Source organism: Crocodylus siamensis, chromosome 3 (assembly GCF_052110815.1).
Source record: "Crocodylus siamensis isolate JL-2025a chromosome 3, ASM5211081v1, whole genome shotgun sequence".
NCBI lineage: Eukaryota > Metazoa > Chordata > Crocodylia > Crocodylidae > Crocodylus > Crocodylus siamensis.
Genome location: NC_143397.1, coordinates 76,584,884 through 76,605,291, shown reverse-complemented (window position 1 = coordinate 76,605,291; position 20,408 = coordinate 76,584,884). Strand labels below are relative to the sequence as shown.

The following is a 20,408-nucleotide window of genomic DNA, read 5'->3' as shown; positions in this document are numbered from 1 at the left end:
CTGTGTAAACATCTGTCACCGCCTCTTAATTTATTTATGAGAATAGGATGCGATACCGTATTGAAGGCCTTGCTAAAGTCCAAGAAAATGACATCCACCTCTACTCCTGTGTCTAAGCATTTTGTTTACCAGGGGCCAACACTGGGATCTGGGCAGGCTGCTGTGGCTGGCTCAGGGACACTGGTGTGTCACCCACTGGTGAGAGGCTAGCTGCAGGTGGCCCGGGGCCCCAGAGTCATTGTAGCATTTTAAGGGTCAGGTTGGGGCAGGTAAAAAAACACCCAAGCTCTGGGTCTGGAGAACTAGCCCAAGGATGGCTCTGGGACTAGCCCAAGGGTGGCCCTCCTGATGGTGGGGCTGACCAGGAGCAAATTTGCTCTTGGTTTGTATCTACACATGCGCAACTGCCCAGTAACTACAGCATAGTTATTTTGCTATCTGCATTTACAGGTAGCAAATTAACCACAGAGTAAACTAATTGTACAGTAAGTGTCTGCATGTACAGACGATGACGATTTACTGCACAGTCAATTAGTCTACTGCACAGTAAAACATCTCATGTGGATGCGCCCTCTGACTTGAAGTTGAGATCTGAAAGGACTGTGCAAATAAATTTGAAACAGACAAAATCATAAGTATACCTTTTGCAAAGTGGTTTAATATGAATGGAAAAATGCTTATTGAGAAAGGTTAAAAGTAATAATAAAATAAATGACAATAATTTGCACTTTTGCTCTTTCAATGTGAATGCATAGATTATTGACCATTATTATTCTCTTTTTGCAGAGTCATAGATTTATAGATTCATAGATGGTTAGGGGCTGGAAGGAACCTTGTAGATCATTGGGTCCAGCCCCCCCTGCACTAGGCAGGAAAAAAAAAGTGGGGTCAAGTGACCCCAGTAAGGTAACTGTTCAGTCTCCTTTTGAAGATTTCCAGGGTAGGTCAGTGCACCACCACTGGAGGGAGTTTATTTCACAGTCCGGACACCATGACTGCGAAGGAGTTTTTCCTGGAATTGAGCCGAAGTGGCCTTCCAGGAGTTTGTATCCATTGCACCTGGTCTTCCCCAGGGGTGCCATGGTGAACAGCTGTTCACCGAGTTCTTGATGTACTCCTCTGATATAGTGGTAAGCTACTACCAAGTCCCCTCTTAGCCTTCTCTTCTGTAGGCTGAAGACGCCCAAGCACAGGCAACTGGTAGGGGGTGCGGGGGTGCACATACCCCCCCGACAGTGTTGGTGGCCCCCTGATGGCTGACACTGATGCTGTCAGTGGGGCTGGTGCCTCCCCTAACAGAGCCGCCACCATTGGCAGGTGCCCCCCTGATTCAGGAGGCACTGGTCACTGATGGGCCCAAGTCCCTCAGCCTCTCCTTATATGGCTTGATTTGCAAGTCCCTGATCTTCTCTGGACCCTCTCAAGTTTTTCCAAGTCCTTGTTGAAGCGTGGCACCCAGAACTGGACGCAGTATCCAGCTGTGGTCTCACCAGTGCGGAGTACAGTGGGAGTATCACTTCCTTAGTTTTGCATGAGATACAATGGTTAATGCATGCTAGTGCTGGCCGCAGCATTGCACTGCCAGCTCATGTTCATGTCATGGTCAATCGCTACCCCTAGGTCCCTTTCGGCCATGGTGCAAGTCAGTTGTCACCACTGAGCCTGTAGGTATGTTGGGGATTGTTTGCCCCCATTTGGAGCACCTTACGCTTCTGAGTGTTGAACTTCATCTGGTCCAGGTCCACCTGTATCTGCAACCAATCTTCTGGCATGACCACACTCCCCCATAACTTGGTGTCGTACGCAAACTTGGCCAGAAAGCTTTTCACCCCCACATCCAAATCACTGGACACTCCTTGCCAGGAAGACACAGATCCATTCATGAGAACTCTCTGGGACCTACCATGCAGCCAGTTTTCCACCCACTGAACTGTTGAGCAGTTAAGCCCATAATCTTCCAACTTTTCCACAAGGATATTGTCGGATAATAGATCAAAAGCCTTTTGGAAGCCTAGGTATATGACCTTCTCTCCTGTGTCCAGGTGGTAAGAAACCTGTTCGTAGAAGGAGATGAGATTGGTAAGACAAGACATACCCCTGACGAAGCCATGCTGACTGTTGTTCAGAATCTTACCCACAACGAGCATATTGTACATAGATTCTTTAATGAGTTTTTCCAGGATTTTTGCTGAGATGGAGGTTAGACTGATTGGCCTATAATTGCCCGGGTCCTCCCTCTTCCCCTTCTTGAAGATAGACACAATCCCAATCCTCAGGGATCCCCTATGTGCCACGATTTCTGAAAGTTTTGCCAGGGGCTCTGCAATGACCTCAGCCAGCTCCATCAGCACTCTTGGGTGAAGTCCATTTCGTCCTGCTGACTTATAAATGTCTAGCTTTTCTAGTTGGTTTTGCACCAGCTCAGCATCCACAGTGGGAGGACTATCATTCCCACCATGCCCCCTGTGATCCTTATCTCGCTCGTCTTTCCCCTTGGCTCGGTGAAATACCAAAGCAAAGCGGGCATTCAGGAGTTCAGTTTTTTCAGATCATGCACCTGAGGTACAAATGACCTTGGGTATCAGTGACAGAGTATAGATACCCCAATATTCTGCTTTCTCAAGTACACAGACATGTTCCAGTAATATTGTATTATTTGTTCAATTCATCAACGTAAACAGAGACAGCATACTGTATAAATTAGTTGAGGAATGTGATGTGTCTTGTGGAATGATACTGTGGTTTACATAATGTACATGTACACAATTACACATACTATTTTTCAGGTACTGTACCTGAAGACTTCTGCTAAATTTTTACTTTGTAAAGGCAGATGTTTCTCAAAATGCTGCCAGACATTTTACAGATATGGACAAACAAAACTCGAAGGACAAGCCCAACAAACCCATACGTTAATTTATCATTTAGTCATTAGCTATGGAAACCTATAACTATGCTAACATAAAATAACTATAGATCATCTGCTGGTGAAGTCAGTCTGTTCTTCTTTGTATCTTGGCACTTCTTATTGGCTGCTGGAGCTGTGGACTGGTAAAGGGCATTTAAATAGCTTTGTCATGACAACAAAATATTTTGAAATGAGTTGACTCTTTATCCCTCCCTCAATAGCATTAGAACATGCTTACATAACCATCTCAAAAATACAGTTATCTACAAAACCCCATCTAGAATACAAATATGTTTATCCAGCCCTCTAATGGAAAATAAGCTTAATGATGCTTCAAAGAAGAAAAAGTTTAAAAAGGCTATAATCATTGAAACATCCCTTCCTTTCAGAGCAATAAAAGTCGTTAGAAAACATGCCTAAAAACACTGAAGGAACACACCAGGTCCAGACAGCTCTGAAAAAATATGTTAAGTACGTTAACAAACCACTCTATCAGTGGCCTTATTATTTTTTTCCCCCACACTAATACAGAGATCAAAAAATCATTAAGCTTCACTAAACAGCTTCCTTGATTTTGTCCTCTATTTTTTCTTCTCTTTCTACTAGATGTGATAAGGTTCTGTTTCAGTCGGACTCCTGTTTAACACATATATGAGGCAACTGGGAGGGTTATTAAAGGAGACTGAATAAAATATCTTTAAGTAAACTGATAGATAGCACTAGGTCTTATTGCAGTATTTCTCATCCTTTTCCAAACCATGATGCCGTATTATCCTAAACTATTCTGGTGCCTCTCCCACAAGCCTGAAAGAAAGGGAGAGTAGTTGCGAGGTCTACCACCTGTTTGACACCACCGAATTCAGAAGCAGTACTGGGTCAACTGATCCCACAGATATGGAGGAACACAGGGATGTGGAGACTGATTTTAGAGATGGCTGACTAGACAAGGGTTTCAACTTACAATCATAACCACAGCAGTAAAATTAAATTAAATTAAATTGCAGTGTAGACAAGCCCTCAAGCTCAAATAAGATAAAATGCTTACACTGTTGGTAGATTAGACAGCATTTCGCAACCTATCAGTCACGACCCAAAAGTCGGTTGCAGACGAACTTTAAAAATGGATTCTCCTTTAAAGGAGAAAAGCATGGGAAACCATGGCTTTTCCTTTGCAGGCTGGCAGAGTTCCTGCAAGGGGCTGCTTGGTGTGCCCCATACCCCACACACCCTCTCCTGGCCCACACACTGGGCAACTGGGGGCAGCGGTCAGGAGCGAGGGGCACCAGGGTTGGGACTGGCCATGATATTTACAAGTGGGTCCTGGTACAAAAAAGGTTAAGAACCACTGGGTTTGGAGAAGAACTAACCATAATCATATAATGTCTAAAGAGGGTCCCATTGCCTGAGTGCAGGGTTGTTGGTTGTAGCCCTGTTGGTCTAAGGTTATAGGCAGACCAGGATCTTTGCGTAAACGTAGTATCGTTCATTAGATCAACTGAACAGTTGGAAAAATGGATGCCTGGGTCTCACACATTTCCCTCATGCCTCCTTTGTGAGGTCCTAACTTGCCCTTGTACCCATTTCACAACTGGGAGGAGTCGAGGCACACTACGCGGCTCGTCCCGGGTTGAACAAAGGCACTAGACATGAGTCTTGTCTCATGCTCCAAGGAGGGTTTCTGTCTGGCAAGTCACTGACGACTCGCCCATCTGCCTCAGGGGCTGCAGCCCGCTATAGCCGCTGCCGAGTCCGGTACCCAGGCCGGCCGCGCGCCCCAGGCAGACAGAAGGCCTCCGCAACGCGCGCCTACGAGGTGAGCAGGACCGCAGTGGCCGGCGAAGGGGGCGGGGCTCGGGAGTCCATTGGCTGCACGCGCCCGCGCCCCGCAGCTAAAGCCCGCTCCACAAACCTCTGCAACCGCTCTGCTCCCCAACCGCCTGCAGCCCGGGCTAGCCAATCACAGCGCAGCCGGGGCGCACTCGCAGTAGCGCCGAGTCTCCAGGAACGCCCTCCACTACCACCAGCTAGAGCTCTACGCCCCTCCCCCAACCGGCACATACTGACGTCACCCTCCTCACTTACCGCAGAAGCCTGTGAGTGGGGCGCGCGGCACACGCGGGTGCCGGGGCCGCGCTGCCCGCGATTGGCTGGCGCTGCTCGCCAATGGGCGATGAGCAGCTGGATTCAAACCGGGTCGGGCGCGAGGGCAGGCAGTTAGTCGGCGAGTGTCGCGCGTGAGGGGAGTTGGAGCTGCGTCTGCGCTGCCGCCTTCGCTATGGCCCACAAGCAGATCTACTACTCGGACAAGTACTTCGACGAGCAGTACGAGTACCGGTGCGAGCCTCGGCCATTCCCGCTTTGTTGCGCAGGGCCCCCCCCCCTACTGAGAGGGCGCCTTCCCGGGAGGGGCGGCCAGGGCGTGGCTGCAGCGGGATGGAACAACGGGCCTGGGCGGAGGGGGCGCCGCGGGCTGGCGGGGGGGAGGTGCCTGGCGTCGCGACGGCCGGGGGAATTGCTTGCTCACTTCTTGGCCGAAGGGAAAGCAGCAGTTTGGGGCGGGAGGGGCAGAAGCTGCCCCTTCTGTGCGGGGCATGAAGAGAGCTGCTGCTGAGCCCCCCCGCCCCCCCGGTGCCTGGGTCCTACCTCGGGTTTGAGCCCTCAGCACAGCTCCTGAGCCAGTCTAGTTTCCTCTCCAGGAAGCCCTTGCTTCGGGGTTCAGGCCAGAGCACCTGCCCTGGAAAGCTGTGCCTGCCTTGTGGTCCCTGTCAGGGTAGCCAGAGCCGTAAGGGTTTTTATTTCATGGTGGGGGTGGTATTTTTTTTTTTTTAACTTCAAGGTTTGTTGTAAGTCTCAACTCCCATGGGGGAAGCTCTGCACTGGGGTCATAAGGAGCCATCAAGACAGGGCACCACTTGTGTTACCCTGCACAGATAAAGCTGTGGGCTAGTCCTGCCAGCAAGACTGTTGCATAGGTAGCTTTATCTTAATTGTATTTAAAGAGATTAGGTGAAACTTCAGTCTGTTGGAACAGTGGTTTTCACCCTGTTTTGTACCAGGACCCATTAATGAATGAGTGGCCAGGCCCAACCCAGTGCACCTCGCTCCTGACCCCCTGCCTCCAGGCCCCACCCCCTAGTGTGTGAAGAAGGGGGGGGCCCCAAGCAGCCTCTCACAGGAACTCTGCCAATCTGCAAGGGAAAAGAGACAGTTTCCCAAGTTTTTCTTCTATAAGGAGAATCCATTTGAAAAGTTTGTTTGCGACCCTCATATATATTCTTGTGACCCAATTCTGGCCCAAGAGCTGTGGGTTGAAAAACACAGTGTTAGAATACCTTTCATCCCCTCACCCCAAGGGTAAGCTGCCTTCACAACACTGGGCTGTGGTTGTACTTGAAGTGAGATGGTGTTGGCTGAATCTCTCCTATTCCCTGATCACAGTGTGGCTTAAGAGTTCCTATTTCCTGGCTGTGCTTCTGTAACACAGGATCTTGATGCTGTCAAAACATATTTCAAAGGATTTTGTGCAAGTCTGGTGGGTTTTTATCCCAATTAATCAACTCTATATTTAGAAGACATGAGATGCTTTCAGGCACAAAGTGTTCTTCCCAATTTTGTGCTTGGATCAACTCTAGATAGAAGATTGAGGAGACAAACTTTCAAGTAGAAAATTACACGCATTTCTTGTCTTATTTCCTGAACCCTCACTGTTGCAACACTCCACCCCTATTATGTGATTGTCGGAGGAAGCCATCCATGGGAGTGTTAAAGTCTCCTGAGTTAGCAGTTGGCTGAATTTCTTGTTATACAAGTTTTTCGGCTTGAGTTACTAAATGCCCTGTTAGACATTAGTAATGTCTAATAGGGCATTTAGTAATGACACTACAGTGCTTTGTAGATCAATGAAGTCCTAGTCTTGAGAGAGTGCTGATGATCTGCATATAAGTAAACAGTAACCAAAGGTCAAACTTTGATCACTGGCAAATAAATTGCAGATGCTGTTATTCACTTTGTCAGGTAGCATAAGTGTTGCTTTTATACTCCTTCCCCTCTGTTTTCCTTATTTTATTAGATAATGTGACAATTAATTCTGGGAAGTGTTCTGTTCTAAATAGTTTGAAAGACATGGGAGTAAACATCTGACATATATTTCAATGAGGGCAGTGTAGCAGAAACCTTGCAAGACAAGGAATGCACAATACTTGGGGGTGCACCAACAGATTTTGGGGGCCAATACTGATAGCTGATTTTTAAGGAGGCATGTCAACTGATACTAATCCAACTTCCGATTACAGGTGTGTGCAGCTGGTAAGTCTGTGGTGGAAGGGAATGTGTGTGGAGGATGGGGTGCAGATAAAGACCCTTGCAGTGAAGGATGGAATGGGGCAGGCGCTGCCCTGGCGGAGCATCATACGGGGCCATGGCTTGTCCAAGGGGTGTAGAGTGGGGGGCAGCTCCCACTGCTGCACACACCCCAGGAGGGCATTGGGGGAGGGGAGGGTGCATGTGCCCCCAGATCTGCACGGGGCTCGGGCTGAGTGGCTGTGGGAGCCTCCCCTTCCACCACAGCAGACTTACCAGCTTTTTAAGCTGCCAACCTGTGCTCCTTGCTGCCTGCATACCGTGCTGTGGCTGTACATATGCACGGTCATTTATTGGCCGCATCGGGGCAATTTCCGATGCTATCAATTTTCTTTATATCAGTGCCGAGCTGATATTGGGCAGATATCAGTGCACCTCTAATACTTAGCGGAATTGTTCTAAACTTGTACAAAATCTAGCTTTCAATTTTTTCATATGAATTGATATGGGCAAAAGGGTTTGTGTATGGGTTCTTAATTGGTTGAAGTTTATGCTGGTCTTGGTACCTGGCAAACTCAGATCTCTGCTTAAAGAGTGCGTCTGAGGGATAGCAGTATAGTTTTAGTCAGCAGGCTCCTAGGGTAATCAACAAAACTGATGGTGATGTCTCCAACAGACATGTTATGTTGCCCAGAGAACTTTCAAAGCAAGTACCAAAAACGCATCTGATGACTGAAGAGGAATGGAGAAGACTTGGTGTCCAGCAAAGTCTTGGGTGGGTTCACTACATGATCCATGAGCCAGGTAAATAAAGAATTTTGTAGCTGCAAATATAACTGGTCTGAAAAGTAACAGACTCAAGAGGTTCTTTTAGTCTTGAAGAATACACTCTGAAATATGCTTACTTATGTATCCCACAAAAAAGAGAAGGAATTTGGAGAACGTTTCTTACTGCTTTACACTTGATAGCACTCCTTAGATCAGTGCTTCTCATGCAAACTTTTTTGTACCAGTACCTATCTCTAAACATCAGTGGCCAGTCTTGACCCAGTAAATAGTTTAAGTAAAAAAAACAGCCCTCACTCCCAACCCACAGTCCTGTTGTTGTCTGCCCCCCCACTCACCCAGTGTGTGAGGATGGGAAGTACATGGGTAAGTTTTCCCCCTCCCCCCCCCCCCACTGATTTGAGTGCCCACAACAGGCATGGGGCTACAGCCTGGCTGGACCAGCACGGACAGGAGCCACTTCTGGATGGAGAGGGGCCTGGCCACTGCCATGAACCCTGTGCCAGTTGTAGTGCCAGCAGCATGAGGACTAATGGGTGGTGGGGTTGGCCATGCTACCCTTGCTTCCTCTTGCCACCAGCTGCATGTGTGCTGGGCCATAGCTCTATCCCACATCATGGCCTGGCTGGCTGCTGCCACTCCTTTCAGGCTGCAGCTCTACTCCAGAGGGATGTCAGCTGGTAAGCGGCACAGACAACTTGAGGGGACTGGTGGCAGTGGCAGCTGGGTAGAGCCACGGCCCAGTGCACAAGCAGTGGTGATGGGAGGAGGTGAGGGCAGCCCCCTACCCCACTGTTCCTTGTGCAGCTAGTGTCATGGCTAGCACATTGTTCCTAACCATGGCAGCAGTGAGTCTTGCTGCCCTGCTCTACCCTCCTGTGCTGGGACCTACCTGCACAGAAGTGGCTCCTGCCTTTGCTAGCCCAGCCAGGCTGCAGCCCCATACCTGTTGTGGGTATGCAAATCTGAGGGGATGTGTGTACCCCCTATCTGGTGAATCATTTGTGGGCCCTACCCTCCATGGACTTGCCTGTGGCGAAACTACAGAAGCTGTTCTCCACCCTGCCTGACTGCCATATGCAGGTGGCACCTCCTGCCTGATTGCCTTCCTTCCATTCTGCCCAGCCCTAAGCAGCCCCTTGTAGCTTGGAACTTGCCAGCCTGCAACAGGAAACCTGCACTTTCCCACATCTTTCTGTGATTGTTCATGACCTTTTCAGATATTCTTGCAGCCCGCTTTTAAGTTGACCCATGTGTTGAGAGAGGCTGGTTTAGATGACTCCAGTGATAAGCGACTGTCTTATTTAACCGTACCCCTCTATACTGTAGAGGGGAGTCTAGAGGTACACCTTTGTATCCACAAGAGAAGCTTCAAGCACGGATAAGGACAGACCTGACACTTGCAGTACTCTAGCCCTACGGTGGTCTTAAAAGGAATGAAGAAAGTTGGTGGGTTTTTTGCTCACGGATCATTTTTGAATTTCTTTAATCTCTTCTGGAGGCTAACAAATCCTCTGAATCCTTCAAGTATAATTACTCAGTTGCTCATTGTCCCTGGTTCTTATCAGTAGGCATCATGCATACCTTATTTGAAACTGTTGTTTTAAAATGTGGATTTGTAGAATCAATAGCTTGTCAGATTACTCTGGTCTAACTCTTGAAAGTATAGACATAACAATTCTACAAGGGGGTAGTTATCTGTACCTGAAGTCATGTACAAGGCAGGGCAGAATGGCGCCTCTTGTACACTTGATTCAGAGAGGCATGAACTTTCGTAAGCCTTTCTTAAGATGCTATGAATATGCCTTACTGAGTAGGATTGCTTCTAACAAATTGGTACTGGAAATTTAAACTCTGAACAGACGTTTATGCAGTTTAACACTTTAGATTGGGGGTGGGCCAAATGTGGCCCGGGGGCCAGATGCAACACACCAGGCCATTCTATCCAGTCCGCAGGGCACCTAAAAAATTTAGAAAATTTAATATTTATCTGCCCTGGGCTGCCTGTCATGTGGCCCTCTGCCCAAAATAAGTGCCCATCCCTGCTTTAGATTATCTATGTACAAATGTCCAGAGTCCAGACCTTTATTTTTGGTTCTTGTTACAGCGATATCGATAATACTGTCATGAACTGAATTTTAAAAGGCAGTGACGAACTGCAGGTGATTTTTGTGGCAGTAGGAAAAACCTGAATCCCTTATTACATCTTAAAAGAATCACTTAACTTTTCTCTATTAAGTTGGGTGCAGTATGGAAATCCTTGAAAACATCACTTGGCTAACATACTGAGACTACAAATATGCCTCTTTACTTGATCAGACATCCCAAAAGTTAACTAGTATACATGCTAATTTGCAGTTGGTGCAGCCCACTTCTGTTGATCTTTTATTTACCATATTTGCCTTATTTAAGATTACCTTGTCCCATCACATTTTTCTATACATGAGAAAATCATTTAAAATAACTTTCCATGTATAAAATCTAATTATTAGAAAGAAAGTTGTCCTAAGTTTCTTCCCATCACTGCTGCAGTGGGGAAAGCTCTCTATTGCCTGCCCCTCTATGGCTGCTAAGTAGTTGGGGTGGGGGGCACCCTAGGCTGTGGCCCTGGCCCCAGAGCATGGAGCTAACCTGGCATGTGATGTATAATGGTGCCTGTGCTGGATCACTCCCACTACGCACTTCATGCCCTGGATTGGCCCAGTATGTTGTGTGGAGGGCATCCCTGGAGACTTAGAATGCCAAGTGATATATAAGCAGCACTGTTACTAAACAAAAATAACTGATCAGTTCTTTAGCTTTGTCTCAAGTTGTACCAGTTTTAGAGGTCAGGTCTATACCAAGAATTAGAGAGCTTTACTGTACTAACAAATCCATGTTGAAGCTGTGTGGTGCTGCCGTAAAAAACCAAACAAACAAAACACAAAAACAAAACTTTACAATACTGTATGGATGTGTTTATATTGGTATAGGCCATCCCAGCAAAAAATGTTTTTCTAATAAGCTGCATCCACAGAAGAGTTTGCTAGCATGGCAATGGCCATGCAGTTTATATCTGTGAAGAACTAGATCTTTGCAAATACCATATTTACTCAGATCCAAGACAAAGGTGTACCCCACACCAACTCTACAACATGAGAGACAGCCTTGTCTTGAATTTAAGTACTGACCCAAAAGCTGCTGCTGTATGGCCAGGACCAAGCATGCCCTCCACAAAGCACGGTGGGCCAATCCAGGGCATAGAGTGGGTAGTGGGAATGATCCAGCACAGGCACCATTATACATCACATGCTCTGGGGCCGGGGCCAGGGCCACAACCTAGGGTGCCCCCCCACTACCCATTACATTTCTGTGAATGCTCAAGCATAGGTGAGATGGATTAAATGGAATTACCTCCAGCTCTGTATGGGTAGTGTACTTAAACTTGGTTTGGCTTAGTTTTGTTTTCTTATTTCCACAGAACCACACATCCTTCTCTTTAGAAGACCACTTCCGAAAGAACAGCAAAAGTGAAATTTTATTTCTGGAAATCTTCTTTCAAATCTTCTGGAACTTTATGTATATGAGTGTATATATGTTGGTAGTATTCAGTGAATACTTGAAAAATGTATGAAACCTACATCCATACCTGTGCATGAGCTGTATTATTCACAGCAACAGAGCTCAGTCAAATGCAATTCCAAGTAGGCTGCTATGGTGTTCAGACTAATGAAGTTATCTTTTCTTTACTCTTAATATAAGTGCCTATTTGTCTTTTCAATGAACTACTTTGTTTAATAAAGTTTAAATGTTGCATATTGTGTTGCTTATCTTTAAGGTTTGAGTCTGAAAGAATAAACTGCATTCGTTGAATTTCTAAAACCATGGAAAATACCTTTAGACCAACGTCTAAAAATTATAGTGGGGTGCTAGTCTAAATGTCTTAACCTAATAGGACCTATGCTTGGGGAAGCTCACCAGCCTGCTGATCACCTTGACTTGCATTATTTGGTCTTCTCACATGACAAACCACCCAGGTTAGGACTAAAATGTGCAGTGAGCACTAAAGAAGCAATGAGCAGCAGCCACTTCACCCATGTCAAATGAGCCTGCAGAGGGTAGTTTTGGGATGCTTATGTACTATATTACACTTAACTTACTCTGTTTCAAAGTATGTTATCAGGAAAGTTGCTGTACATACCTGCTTATATCTTTGCTTTAATATAATTTGCAGGAATAATATCTGCATATGGACATCTGAAGTCTGGCTCTTAAAACAATTTTCATGTCACTGCCTCTTGTTGCCTTTACAAACATCACTGCCTCTTTGGAGGCACTAGGATTTCTTCCCAGGGTGATGGCAGAGTGGCTCAAGCAGAGCATCTTGTGGATAGGCCTGTCAGACTTGGTATCTGGCACACGATGGGTGTGATTCCCTCCCAGAAACTGAAATTAGGATTTGAGTACCAGCTGTAGGGATTAGCTCCTCATTAGGCTAAATTCTGAGACTAGGAGCCGGGATAAACCCTTGCCTTAGTTTTTAACAGGAAAGAGGCAAGAAGCCTTCAGCTGCCCCTGGTCTTGAGCAGTTCTCGCCCTGGGAAGTATGTGCAGAAATGGGTGGGAAGATCTGGTCAAATAAAACAAAACCACACGAGGCCCTTCAGGGGTGAATGAAGGGCCCTCAGTTCCGGCACGTCTTTGGTCGCAGTCCACAAGAGTCAAACGCTGAGGGGAGTCCGCACGAAACCTCTGTGCCCAACGCCAGATTTCCAAGCACTTTCCATCTACAGCATCTTTCTCATCTTCCACACCCGGCCCCAACCCCGCTGCACAGCCTCAGCGCGGAGCCAAACCCCAGCCACGAGCATTTCTCAGCCCCTCCCGGCTTCTGGCTCGGCTGCGCGACGTCATCGAACTGCGCCGCGCCGCTGCGCCGCTGACGTCTTTCTGGCGCGCGGCTGAGGGTCTTCGAGTCGGAGCTGGGGTTGTGCGGGACAATAAAGGGGACTCACTCCTGCCATGTCCTCGCGGGGGCAGCTGGGCCCGGGTAGCCACGCGCAGGTAAGGGAGCGCTGCACTCCCAGAGGCCGAGCACAGCGGCTCCCGCCCACGGACCTCCGCCCCCCGCTTCTCCCCCTCACCGGCTGCGCGCTGCGTGTCCGGGCGGCGGGGAGGGGGGGGTTAAGCCGCCTCCCCTCCCGCCCACTGCTGCCAGCGCCCGTCCCCCACCCCCACCCCCCGGAGCGGCAGCCACAAGGGTGGGGGGGTTGGACGACTTTGTTGCCAGGTCGTAAATACGAAATTATATATCGGAAGCTCAAAATTGATCACATTTCCTATAACTGTTGTACGCTGAAAAAATATGCAAATCAATATGCAAATAAGTCGTCGGTACTTTATATCGCCACTCCCCAGTGAGCCAGGGAGAACTGGGTCATCAAAACTGAAGAAGCATTTCTTTATTTTGAGGCAAGCGTTAATAAGGAAGGGCTGGCAGCAAACCCAAAAGTTGGTTAAGACTTTCCAAGACTGATTTAGGTTTTGCATATGCTGTATTCATTAGCTGCCTCAAATTATCCTACTTTTTGAACACTTTTGTTACTGTTGGTGGTACATTGCACAAGGATTGAAATTATTGTACAAATACAATAATTATCGGACACCTGGCAGCACTGGGTGGAGAGTGTTTATGTAACAGGGGAGCCCAGTGCGGCCACCCCTGCCCATGACAGGAGCTGGGTATTGCGGGTCTGAGATCTTTGTCGTGGGGCTGTGTCGCTTTGCGCTGCCTAACGGATGCTTCAGACCAGTTTCAGGTGCTGCGGTGCGGACAGCCAGGGGTGCAGAGCTCCAGGGGCCACCTGCTGTGACCATGTGACAAGGCCTGTAGACTGTTCTCATGCTCCTCTTGTTTGTGGAGCCATGCCCTCATAGTTACACTTCACATACAACATGCTGCAATAATGTGCAGGGCACTGGATGCCCTAGAGATTTCCCAGTGTGGTTTCCAGTCAGGCTGAGGTCTCGCTGACATTCAGGATCAACCCCAAATCAGAAGTAATTGTACTATTGCTGTTCTGTGCTAACCTCATCAGACCAGTAACTAAGTACTGACTTCAACATAACGTAGAGTTGTTATGTTCAAATAGGCATAAATGTTTCACGTCCTTGTTTTCCTTGTTACATTCACATCGTATTTCAAAACAGCCAGGATAAGCATGAGAGCAACTGAGGTAAACCTTCCTGACTAACTCATGAATGAAAGAGAAAATGATTATCTGCATTGTGTATTGGGTTACCCCAGGGCTGCTCAGACCTCCAGCTCAGAGGCCAAATGTGTCTTGCAGAGCAATGGCATCCAGCCCACTGGACTCCCCATAGGTTGGGGAATTTGCAGGTGGGAGAGTAGTAGCCATTAATACTGCCATGCTTCCCTGCTGCCAAATTCCCAAGCTCTGCAGCAGATCAGAGCCAGGCCATGCCTCACCCCACCCGCCAAAGGGCTGGGCTATGGCCATTGGCTCCCCACTGCCTCCTGTGCCAGTTTGGGGCTAGCCTATCTCCTGCTCCTTCTCCGTATGGCCAGATGGAGCCCTGCTGTGCCAGCGGCAGGTGCCAGATTAGGACCACCGGCTGCATCTGACTCGCAGACGGACCAGGCATTGCTCATCCCGCCCGCTGGGCAAAAACCTTGAGCACCACTGAGTTATGCAAACCTCTTTAGTAAATTCCCAGTTTTCCTAGTGTTCGCTTAACCACCAGAGGGCATACTTAGTCCAATAAATTTATGTACATACTTGATCCAGTGTTGATCAGATGTTTTACAAGCAAAGTTTAATGTGCTCTTGCATGCATACAGTAATTAATTAAAATTATATTTTTAACTGCTTAAATAATGAGAACAAAAAATGACATTTTCCCATAGTATCTCAGTTATATAAACAGTTATGTTAGTATAAACAGTGTCTGTTAAAATACGTTATTCAATACTTTACTTCCTCCAAGCTCAAACTGGTGTGCCACAGGTAATGCCATTATAAATACATGCTGGGCCTAATTTAGAAGCTTCTTCACAAACGTATGTCCTGTTGATGCTGATGGCACTCCAGAAGAAGTACAGAATCATGAATGTTATTACCAGTAAATTAGTGCTTTGAAAGCCACATTAAAAATCAGTGCAACTCTCAGATTTGATCCAACTTTAAAAACACACTGATCTCTGTAGTTGCTACAAGTGTAGATATGTTTCTTACTGAATTGCTAATCATGTGCTGGGAAGACTGCAAAGAAAGTGACTGATTTTAAAACTGAATGATTCTTATATTAATTATTTTACTCTTGTGTGTTAAATATACTCTTAGCATTTCTGATATGTAGCCAGCATGCTCTAGTGCACAGGGTCATGTCATCCGGCCCGCAGGGCTCCCGTCAGGTCCAGGAACTTGGCAGTGGGAAAGCTGCAATTAATGCTGCCACTACTCACCTGCCTCAACTTTTCAGGCCTGTGGGAAGACCCAAAGGCTGAATGACATGACCTCAGGGCTGGATCTGGTCCGCAGGCCCGAGTTCGAGCACCTCTGTTTTAGAGCGATCAAATCTTCCTTGGTGTTTGTTCCCCACCCCCCTCCTCCCCTCCATCCCCACACTTTCAATCCTTTCTTGAGAACTTTGTTGTTTTCCACCTATTTTATTAGTGATAGTGAACAAACTAACTGTTTTCTGAGTTAGTTTGAGATGAGGTTTTTTTGCTTATTTTATTAATCTCAAAATGCATGTAGCCAAAAACCCTTTTGTTTCTCAGGGCATCAAGTTATCAGCAGAGGTCAAACCGTTTGTCCCAAAATATGCGACGGTAACAGTGGCATGGTCAGAACCCTCAGAAGCATGTGTCTTGCCTAGGTACTTAACTACATGCTACCCATTTGTTCAGGAACCATCTATGGATAAGTATGTATTTTTTTCTGAATCTTGTTTCTTGGGGGATTTTAGCCTTCTGGTGTCTTGACTTTTAATACTTCTAGTTAAATTAGAAGGACTAATTAACATATGAATACTAATTAAATTAGAAGCTCTGGTGCTATAGAATTTCAAACCATAGAAGCGATTGTTTAGTGATTTAATGGTGTAGACTTTTGCATTTCTATCAGAGGCTTATAAGTTTGGTACAGTACATTCCACTTACATGCCTACCAGATAAGGGTGCAATTTGGCTAATTGCAAAACACAGTGCCAGTTTCCTGTTTATAGTTTAAAAGCTGCTACTACAAATTTTGGAGAATGAGGAGAGCTAGTCAGTTTTGGGGCTGTTGATAACATAGCACTAATAGGACTGCTGATAACATTATTTATAATGTTGTCAGCGCTAGGGTATTAGCAACTATGAAATTAACTGGCTCCCTTCATTTACAAGGCTGCTGATAGAAAGCCAAGGAGGGGAGCTAGTTATCGCTGATAGTGCAGTGTTCATAAAAATTAATATTTATATTGCAGTCAGAGAAGTGCATAGTCTGGGTAAAGGCATAGCCTTTTCTGGTCTTGGGACTGTACCCTTACACAGGATGTACTCCCAAGGGCCTGACATTGCTGTGGAGCATGACAGAGAAAGGAGGAGTCTTGTTCCGTTGAAATGACTTCTCTACTTAGTTCAGTTGTGCTCTCTGGCTCTGGAAGGCCTAATCTACACTACGGTTTTCCTGGTGGGACTCAGTTTTGAGTGCACGTATAGTGGCCTTTGTGGCAGCAGAATTCTCCACCCTACAGGCATTTATTTTAACTGCCTAGTAGAGCAAGGCTTCTGGCATCCAGCCTGAAGGTGCATGATGATATTCCTGTGCCTGCAGCTGGGTACCGTTCTGTTCAGCAACTGGTGTCCTTGCACAGCGTTTTTTGATCTCTGATGGCATAGCTGCTATTGTGCAGTTGCATGGGTCTGCCAGATTATCTGAATGTTCAAGCACTCTAGTCCAGGGGTCAGTAACATACAGCCTTTGGATCTGGCCTGTGGGGCTGAAGGGCTTTGCCAGTGCCTGTGCCCCAAGCTGGGGCTGGGTAGCAAGCCTCTGTACAAGGGCTAGGCAGCTGGAAGCTGCACCTGTCACTTCTCCCTGCCTCCCTTCTACTTCTCAAACTGGCATAGGCATATCTTCCAGCTGGTATGGATCTGCTCCAGGACTGGGCAGCTTCCTGCTGCATTCATGCCCAAGCCAGGAGGCTGGGGTGGTGGGGTGGGGAGAAGCAAGAGCAGCGCAGACTCAGCTGCCAGATGCCTGGCCCTAGTGTAGCTCCTCACCAGATGAAAATTGTGCCAGTGCCACCGCCAGGGAGCTGGGGCCAAGGAGAATTGATGGCAGTGTGGGCACAGTTCCCAGTTGTTTGGCTGGCATGGGTTCAGGCAGAATCCCCTGTCACTGATACACCACCAAAGCCTCTTGGCCTGTGTTGGACTGGAGCCAGGTTGTTCCAGCCCATGGCTTTTAAAGGTTGCCGGCCCCTGCCCTAGCGGTTTGATAGTAGTGACTGCTCACTGTTGTCAGAATTTCTAGTGTCAGAGGCATCTTAGTGAAGATGTAGTGTCAGTCCTTAGGTGGTAGAATGGCCACCATGAATATGGCTGGGAGAAATAATGGGTACTTGTAATGAGGAACTATAGAGGAACCTGTCTTTGGGTGAATGCTTACTATAAAGTGAGCATCCATTGTCTAATAAAGAGACTTCAAGGTCCTTAATTTTTTGGCAAAATGTTGTTTATAAGGTGAAATTAGTAAGAATAGTATCAAGAATATACATTGAATATTCCTGTTTTTTATTCAGGTGTAGAAATCTAGAAATACAGCACTATATTTTTGTTTTAACGTGCATTAGGATAAGAATTACTGTATTTACTCCCATGCCACATGCAGTTATCCTCAAAAATCAGCCCTCCAAAATTTGGGTTTGTTTCTTAAGTGGGGAGGCTGATTTTTTTCTTCGCTGAAGTGGGGGAATGAAAGTTCAGAGACACTGTAATGGCTGCTTTGCTTGTCTCCCCGTAGGCCCCATGCAGGAAAAAGGAGATTCAGAGCTACAGCTTTAACCTTCTCACAGCTCCTGCTAAATTGACAGGGGCTTTTGGCTGAGGAAAAACTTTACAGCAGCTACAAGAGGGTTAAAACTAGCTTTTGCTGAAGTGTAGGGGTGCACTGATAAAGATTTTCTGGGCTGATAGCTGATTATTAACCAGCCATATTGTCTAATACCGATCCAATTGCCAATACATAGCTGGGCAGCTTGGAAAGTAGTCGGACTAGTAAGTCTGTTGGGGGAGAGGTCTGTTGGGACAGGGGCAGGTGCTGTCCAGCTGGGGTGGGGCGTGGGGTGGAGTCATGACTTGTCTGGGGTGCAGGGAGGGGGCAATGGCTCCCACCGTTGTGTGTGCCCCCTAGATCTGTGCATGGGGCAAGGGCGGGCTGCTGCTGTGCACTCGGGCCTAGGAGCTGCCGCTGGCCTCTTCCCAGTGGGGGTGGGGCTGGGCCAGGCTGTACTTGGTGGGGGGGGAGCTACAGCTACCCCAAAATTCACCATAGCCCACCCCGTAGCCCCCCTCCCAACACTGCCCACTCCACCCGGCCTGAGCACAGCCCTGGCCCAGCCCGCAGTAGGCAGCCTGTCCTTACCTGCGCACAGATCTGGGGGCCACATGCCCTCCATGCCTCCTCCAGGGGCACTTACAGTGGTGGTAGCAGCCCCCAGATGAGCTGCGGCTCTGTCCCATGTCGTGCCCCAGCTGTTCAGCACCTGCCCCTGCCCCAGCTCCACTTCCTCCCTCACCATGGGTGCCTCAATCTGCCCCACACAAGCTGCTTTCCCTTCCCCACGTTCCTTCCCCACAACAGACGTACCAGATGGACACTGCTCTCTAAGCTGCCGGGCTGCACTCCTGGCCATATGCATGCTTGCAGCTGTGCCCCTGCATGCAGCATTTATCAGCAACATTATTAGTCACATCAGCCAAAAAAGATGATTGCCGATAATGTCAATTTTCCTTTTATCGGTGCCGATATGATATGGACTGATGTATTGGTGCACTCTACTGAAGAGCTAACTCTGCCCCTGCAGTCAGGACTCAGCCACGATTCTGGGAAAACCTTTTCGTTCCTTCATTCTGTCTTCCCAAAGCAAGGTGTTTGTGTTATTTGGCAGGAAAATGAGATGCAGGAAAATATAGTGAGCAAGTCTTGTAAGAGTTGTTTATTCATAATATTCTGTGGAATCCATTGTAGATTCTTGACGCTGTTATCTTTGGTTTAATTTTGATCATAATGGCAGTAGCCTAATAAGCTCATTTATATCTTTGAAAGCCTATAAATGTTGTGTTCTCTCTCTCTGTCTCTCTCTCTCTCTTTTTTTTTTTTTTATATTTGACTGATTCTTTTTCCCATATAGGCAATTTTGGTATTGTTAACAAATAATATATTGTTGTTACTTAATCAGTGAGTGAGTGACTACAGCTTGATTTATGACATTTTCTGAATTAAAGAATTAGTGGCAAGCACCAGCATTGTGATCCAGATGCATTTATATTAAGTTTCAATTGTTAAGGATTTGTCAAACCTTAATCGTTGTTATCCTTTCCCTTTCTGAGTATAAATTTTGATGGACTGAAGTCAAAATAACTTATTACCAGAAAAATGCAACAGACAATGTAAAATACATTATCCAAAATATCTTGTATTTTTGGAATGGAATAGATAACTGATAATAGGAAGTCGTTAAATCTTTGAATTTGGTGCATTCTTAAATTTTTTTTCAAATTGGACGTGCATAAGTTAACCAAGGGTGACTGGTGCCTCCTGAGTTTGTGGGAGGGGCACCAGCGGCCAATCTCTGACCGGGGGGGGAGGAGTGCTGGTGGCGCTTCTCTCGGAGCCCCCGCTCCTTGGCTGGCGCTAATATCAAGGTGGGCACCAGTCAGTGCTTCTCTCAGTGCCCCCACTCCCTGGCTGGCAAGGGCCAGTCTCACAGGGGGTATGTTTCCCGCCCCCCCCTTACCCCTCTCTATACATGTCTCCTATGAAAGTACCATTTTTTCCATACTGATCATCTTGTATTTTCAGAAGCCATATTTAAGACTTTTTTTTTAAGTCATGAAATGCAATTCAACCACTTGCCATCTAAAGCATTCCTTATTATATTTTATCAGATTATCTCCTTTTCTAGATTGCAATATTCATGCTTCTGGATTTAAATATTATTGTACAACAAGGTTCCTTACTTAGTTTTCTGGTTTTCTGAAGTCAAGTGCAGTAGTTTTACCACTTAGATTAGAATTACAAGCCCATGTCATTTTAAGCTATCTCTTCACCACAGGAAGCTTGCCAGAATTAAATAAAGGATTTGGTGACAAATTTTAAAACTGAAATAAGGAAGTGTAACTTTAAAGAAAGCTAAAAACTAT

At 46.8% G+C, this 20,408-nt stretch overlaps 2 protein-coding genes and 1 long non-coding RNA gene across 5 annotated transcripts in view; 2 read left to right on the top strand and 1 right to left on the bottom strand.

The window, feature by feature from the left end:
- Nucleotides 1-632: 632 nt before the first annotated feature.
- Nucleotides 633-4,932, bottom strand: LOC149868422 (uncharacterized). Its single transcript, XR_016441245.1, has 2 exons — nucleotides 4,818-4,932; nucleotides 633-2,054 (listed from the first exon to the last, which is right to left on the bottom strand). It is a non-coding gene; the product is annotated as an uncharacterized LOC149868422 (long non-coding RNA).
- Nucleotides 4,933-5,031: 99 nt separating this feature from the next.
- CKS2 (CDC28 protein kinase regulatory subunit 2) lies at nucleotides 5,032-11,854 on the top strand. Of its 2 annotated transcripts, none has more exons than XM_090038554.1 (3): nucleotides 5,032-5,230; nucleotides 7,884-8,011; nucleotides 11,454-11,854. In XM_090038554.1, the coding sequence occupies exons 1-3, from the start codon at nucleotides 5,184-5,186 to the stop codon at nucleotides 11,504-11,506; spliced, it is 228 nt and encodes a 75-aa protein (XP_089894680.1). In that variant the 5' UTR covers nucleotides 5,032-5,183; the 3' UTR covers nucleotides 11,507-11,854. The 2 variants fall into 2 exon arrangements, with proteins under 2 accessions (XP_089894680.1, XP_089894679.1); XM_090038553.1 differs by having other exon boundaries at nucleotides 5,076-5,242.
- A 1,040-nt stretch (nucleotides 11,855-12,894) lies between these two features.
- Nucleotides 12,895-20,408, top strand: part of SECISBP2 (SECIS binding protein 2) — a 42,868-nt gene continuing 35,354 nt past the window's right edge. For both annotated transcript variants that reach the window (XM_090038539.1, XM_090038538.1), the window contains exons 1-2: nucleotides 12,895-13,036; nucleotides 15,777-15,922. In XM_090038539.1, coding sequence (XP_089894665.1) covers nucleotides 12,995-13,036; nucleotides 15,777-15,922 — 188 coding nt within the window. In that variant the 5' untranslated portion in view covers nucleotides 12,895-12,994. The remainder of the gene's footprint in view (nucleotides 13,037-15,776; nucleotides 15,923-20,408) is intronic.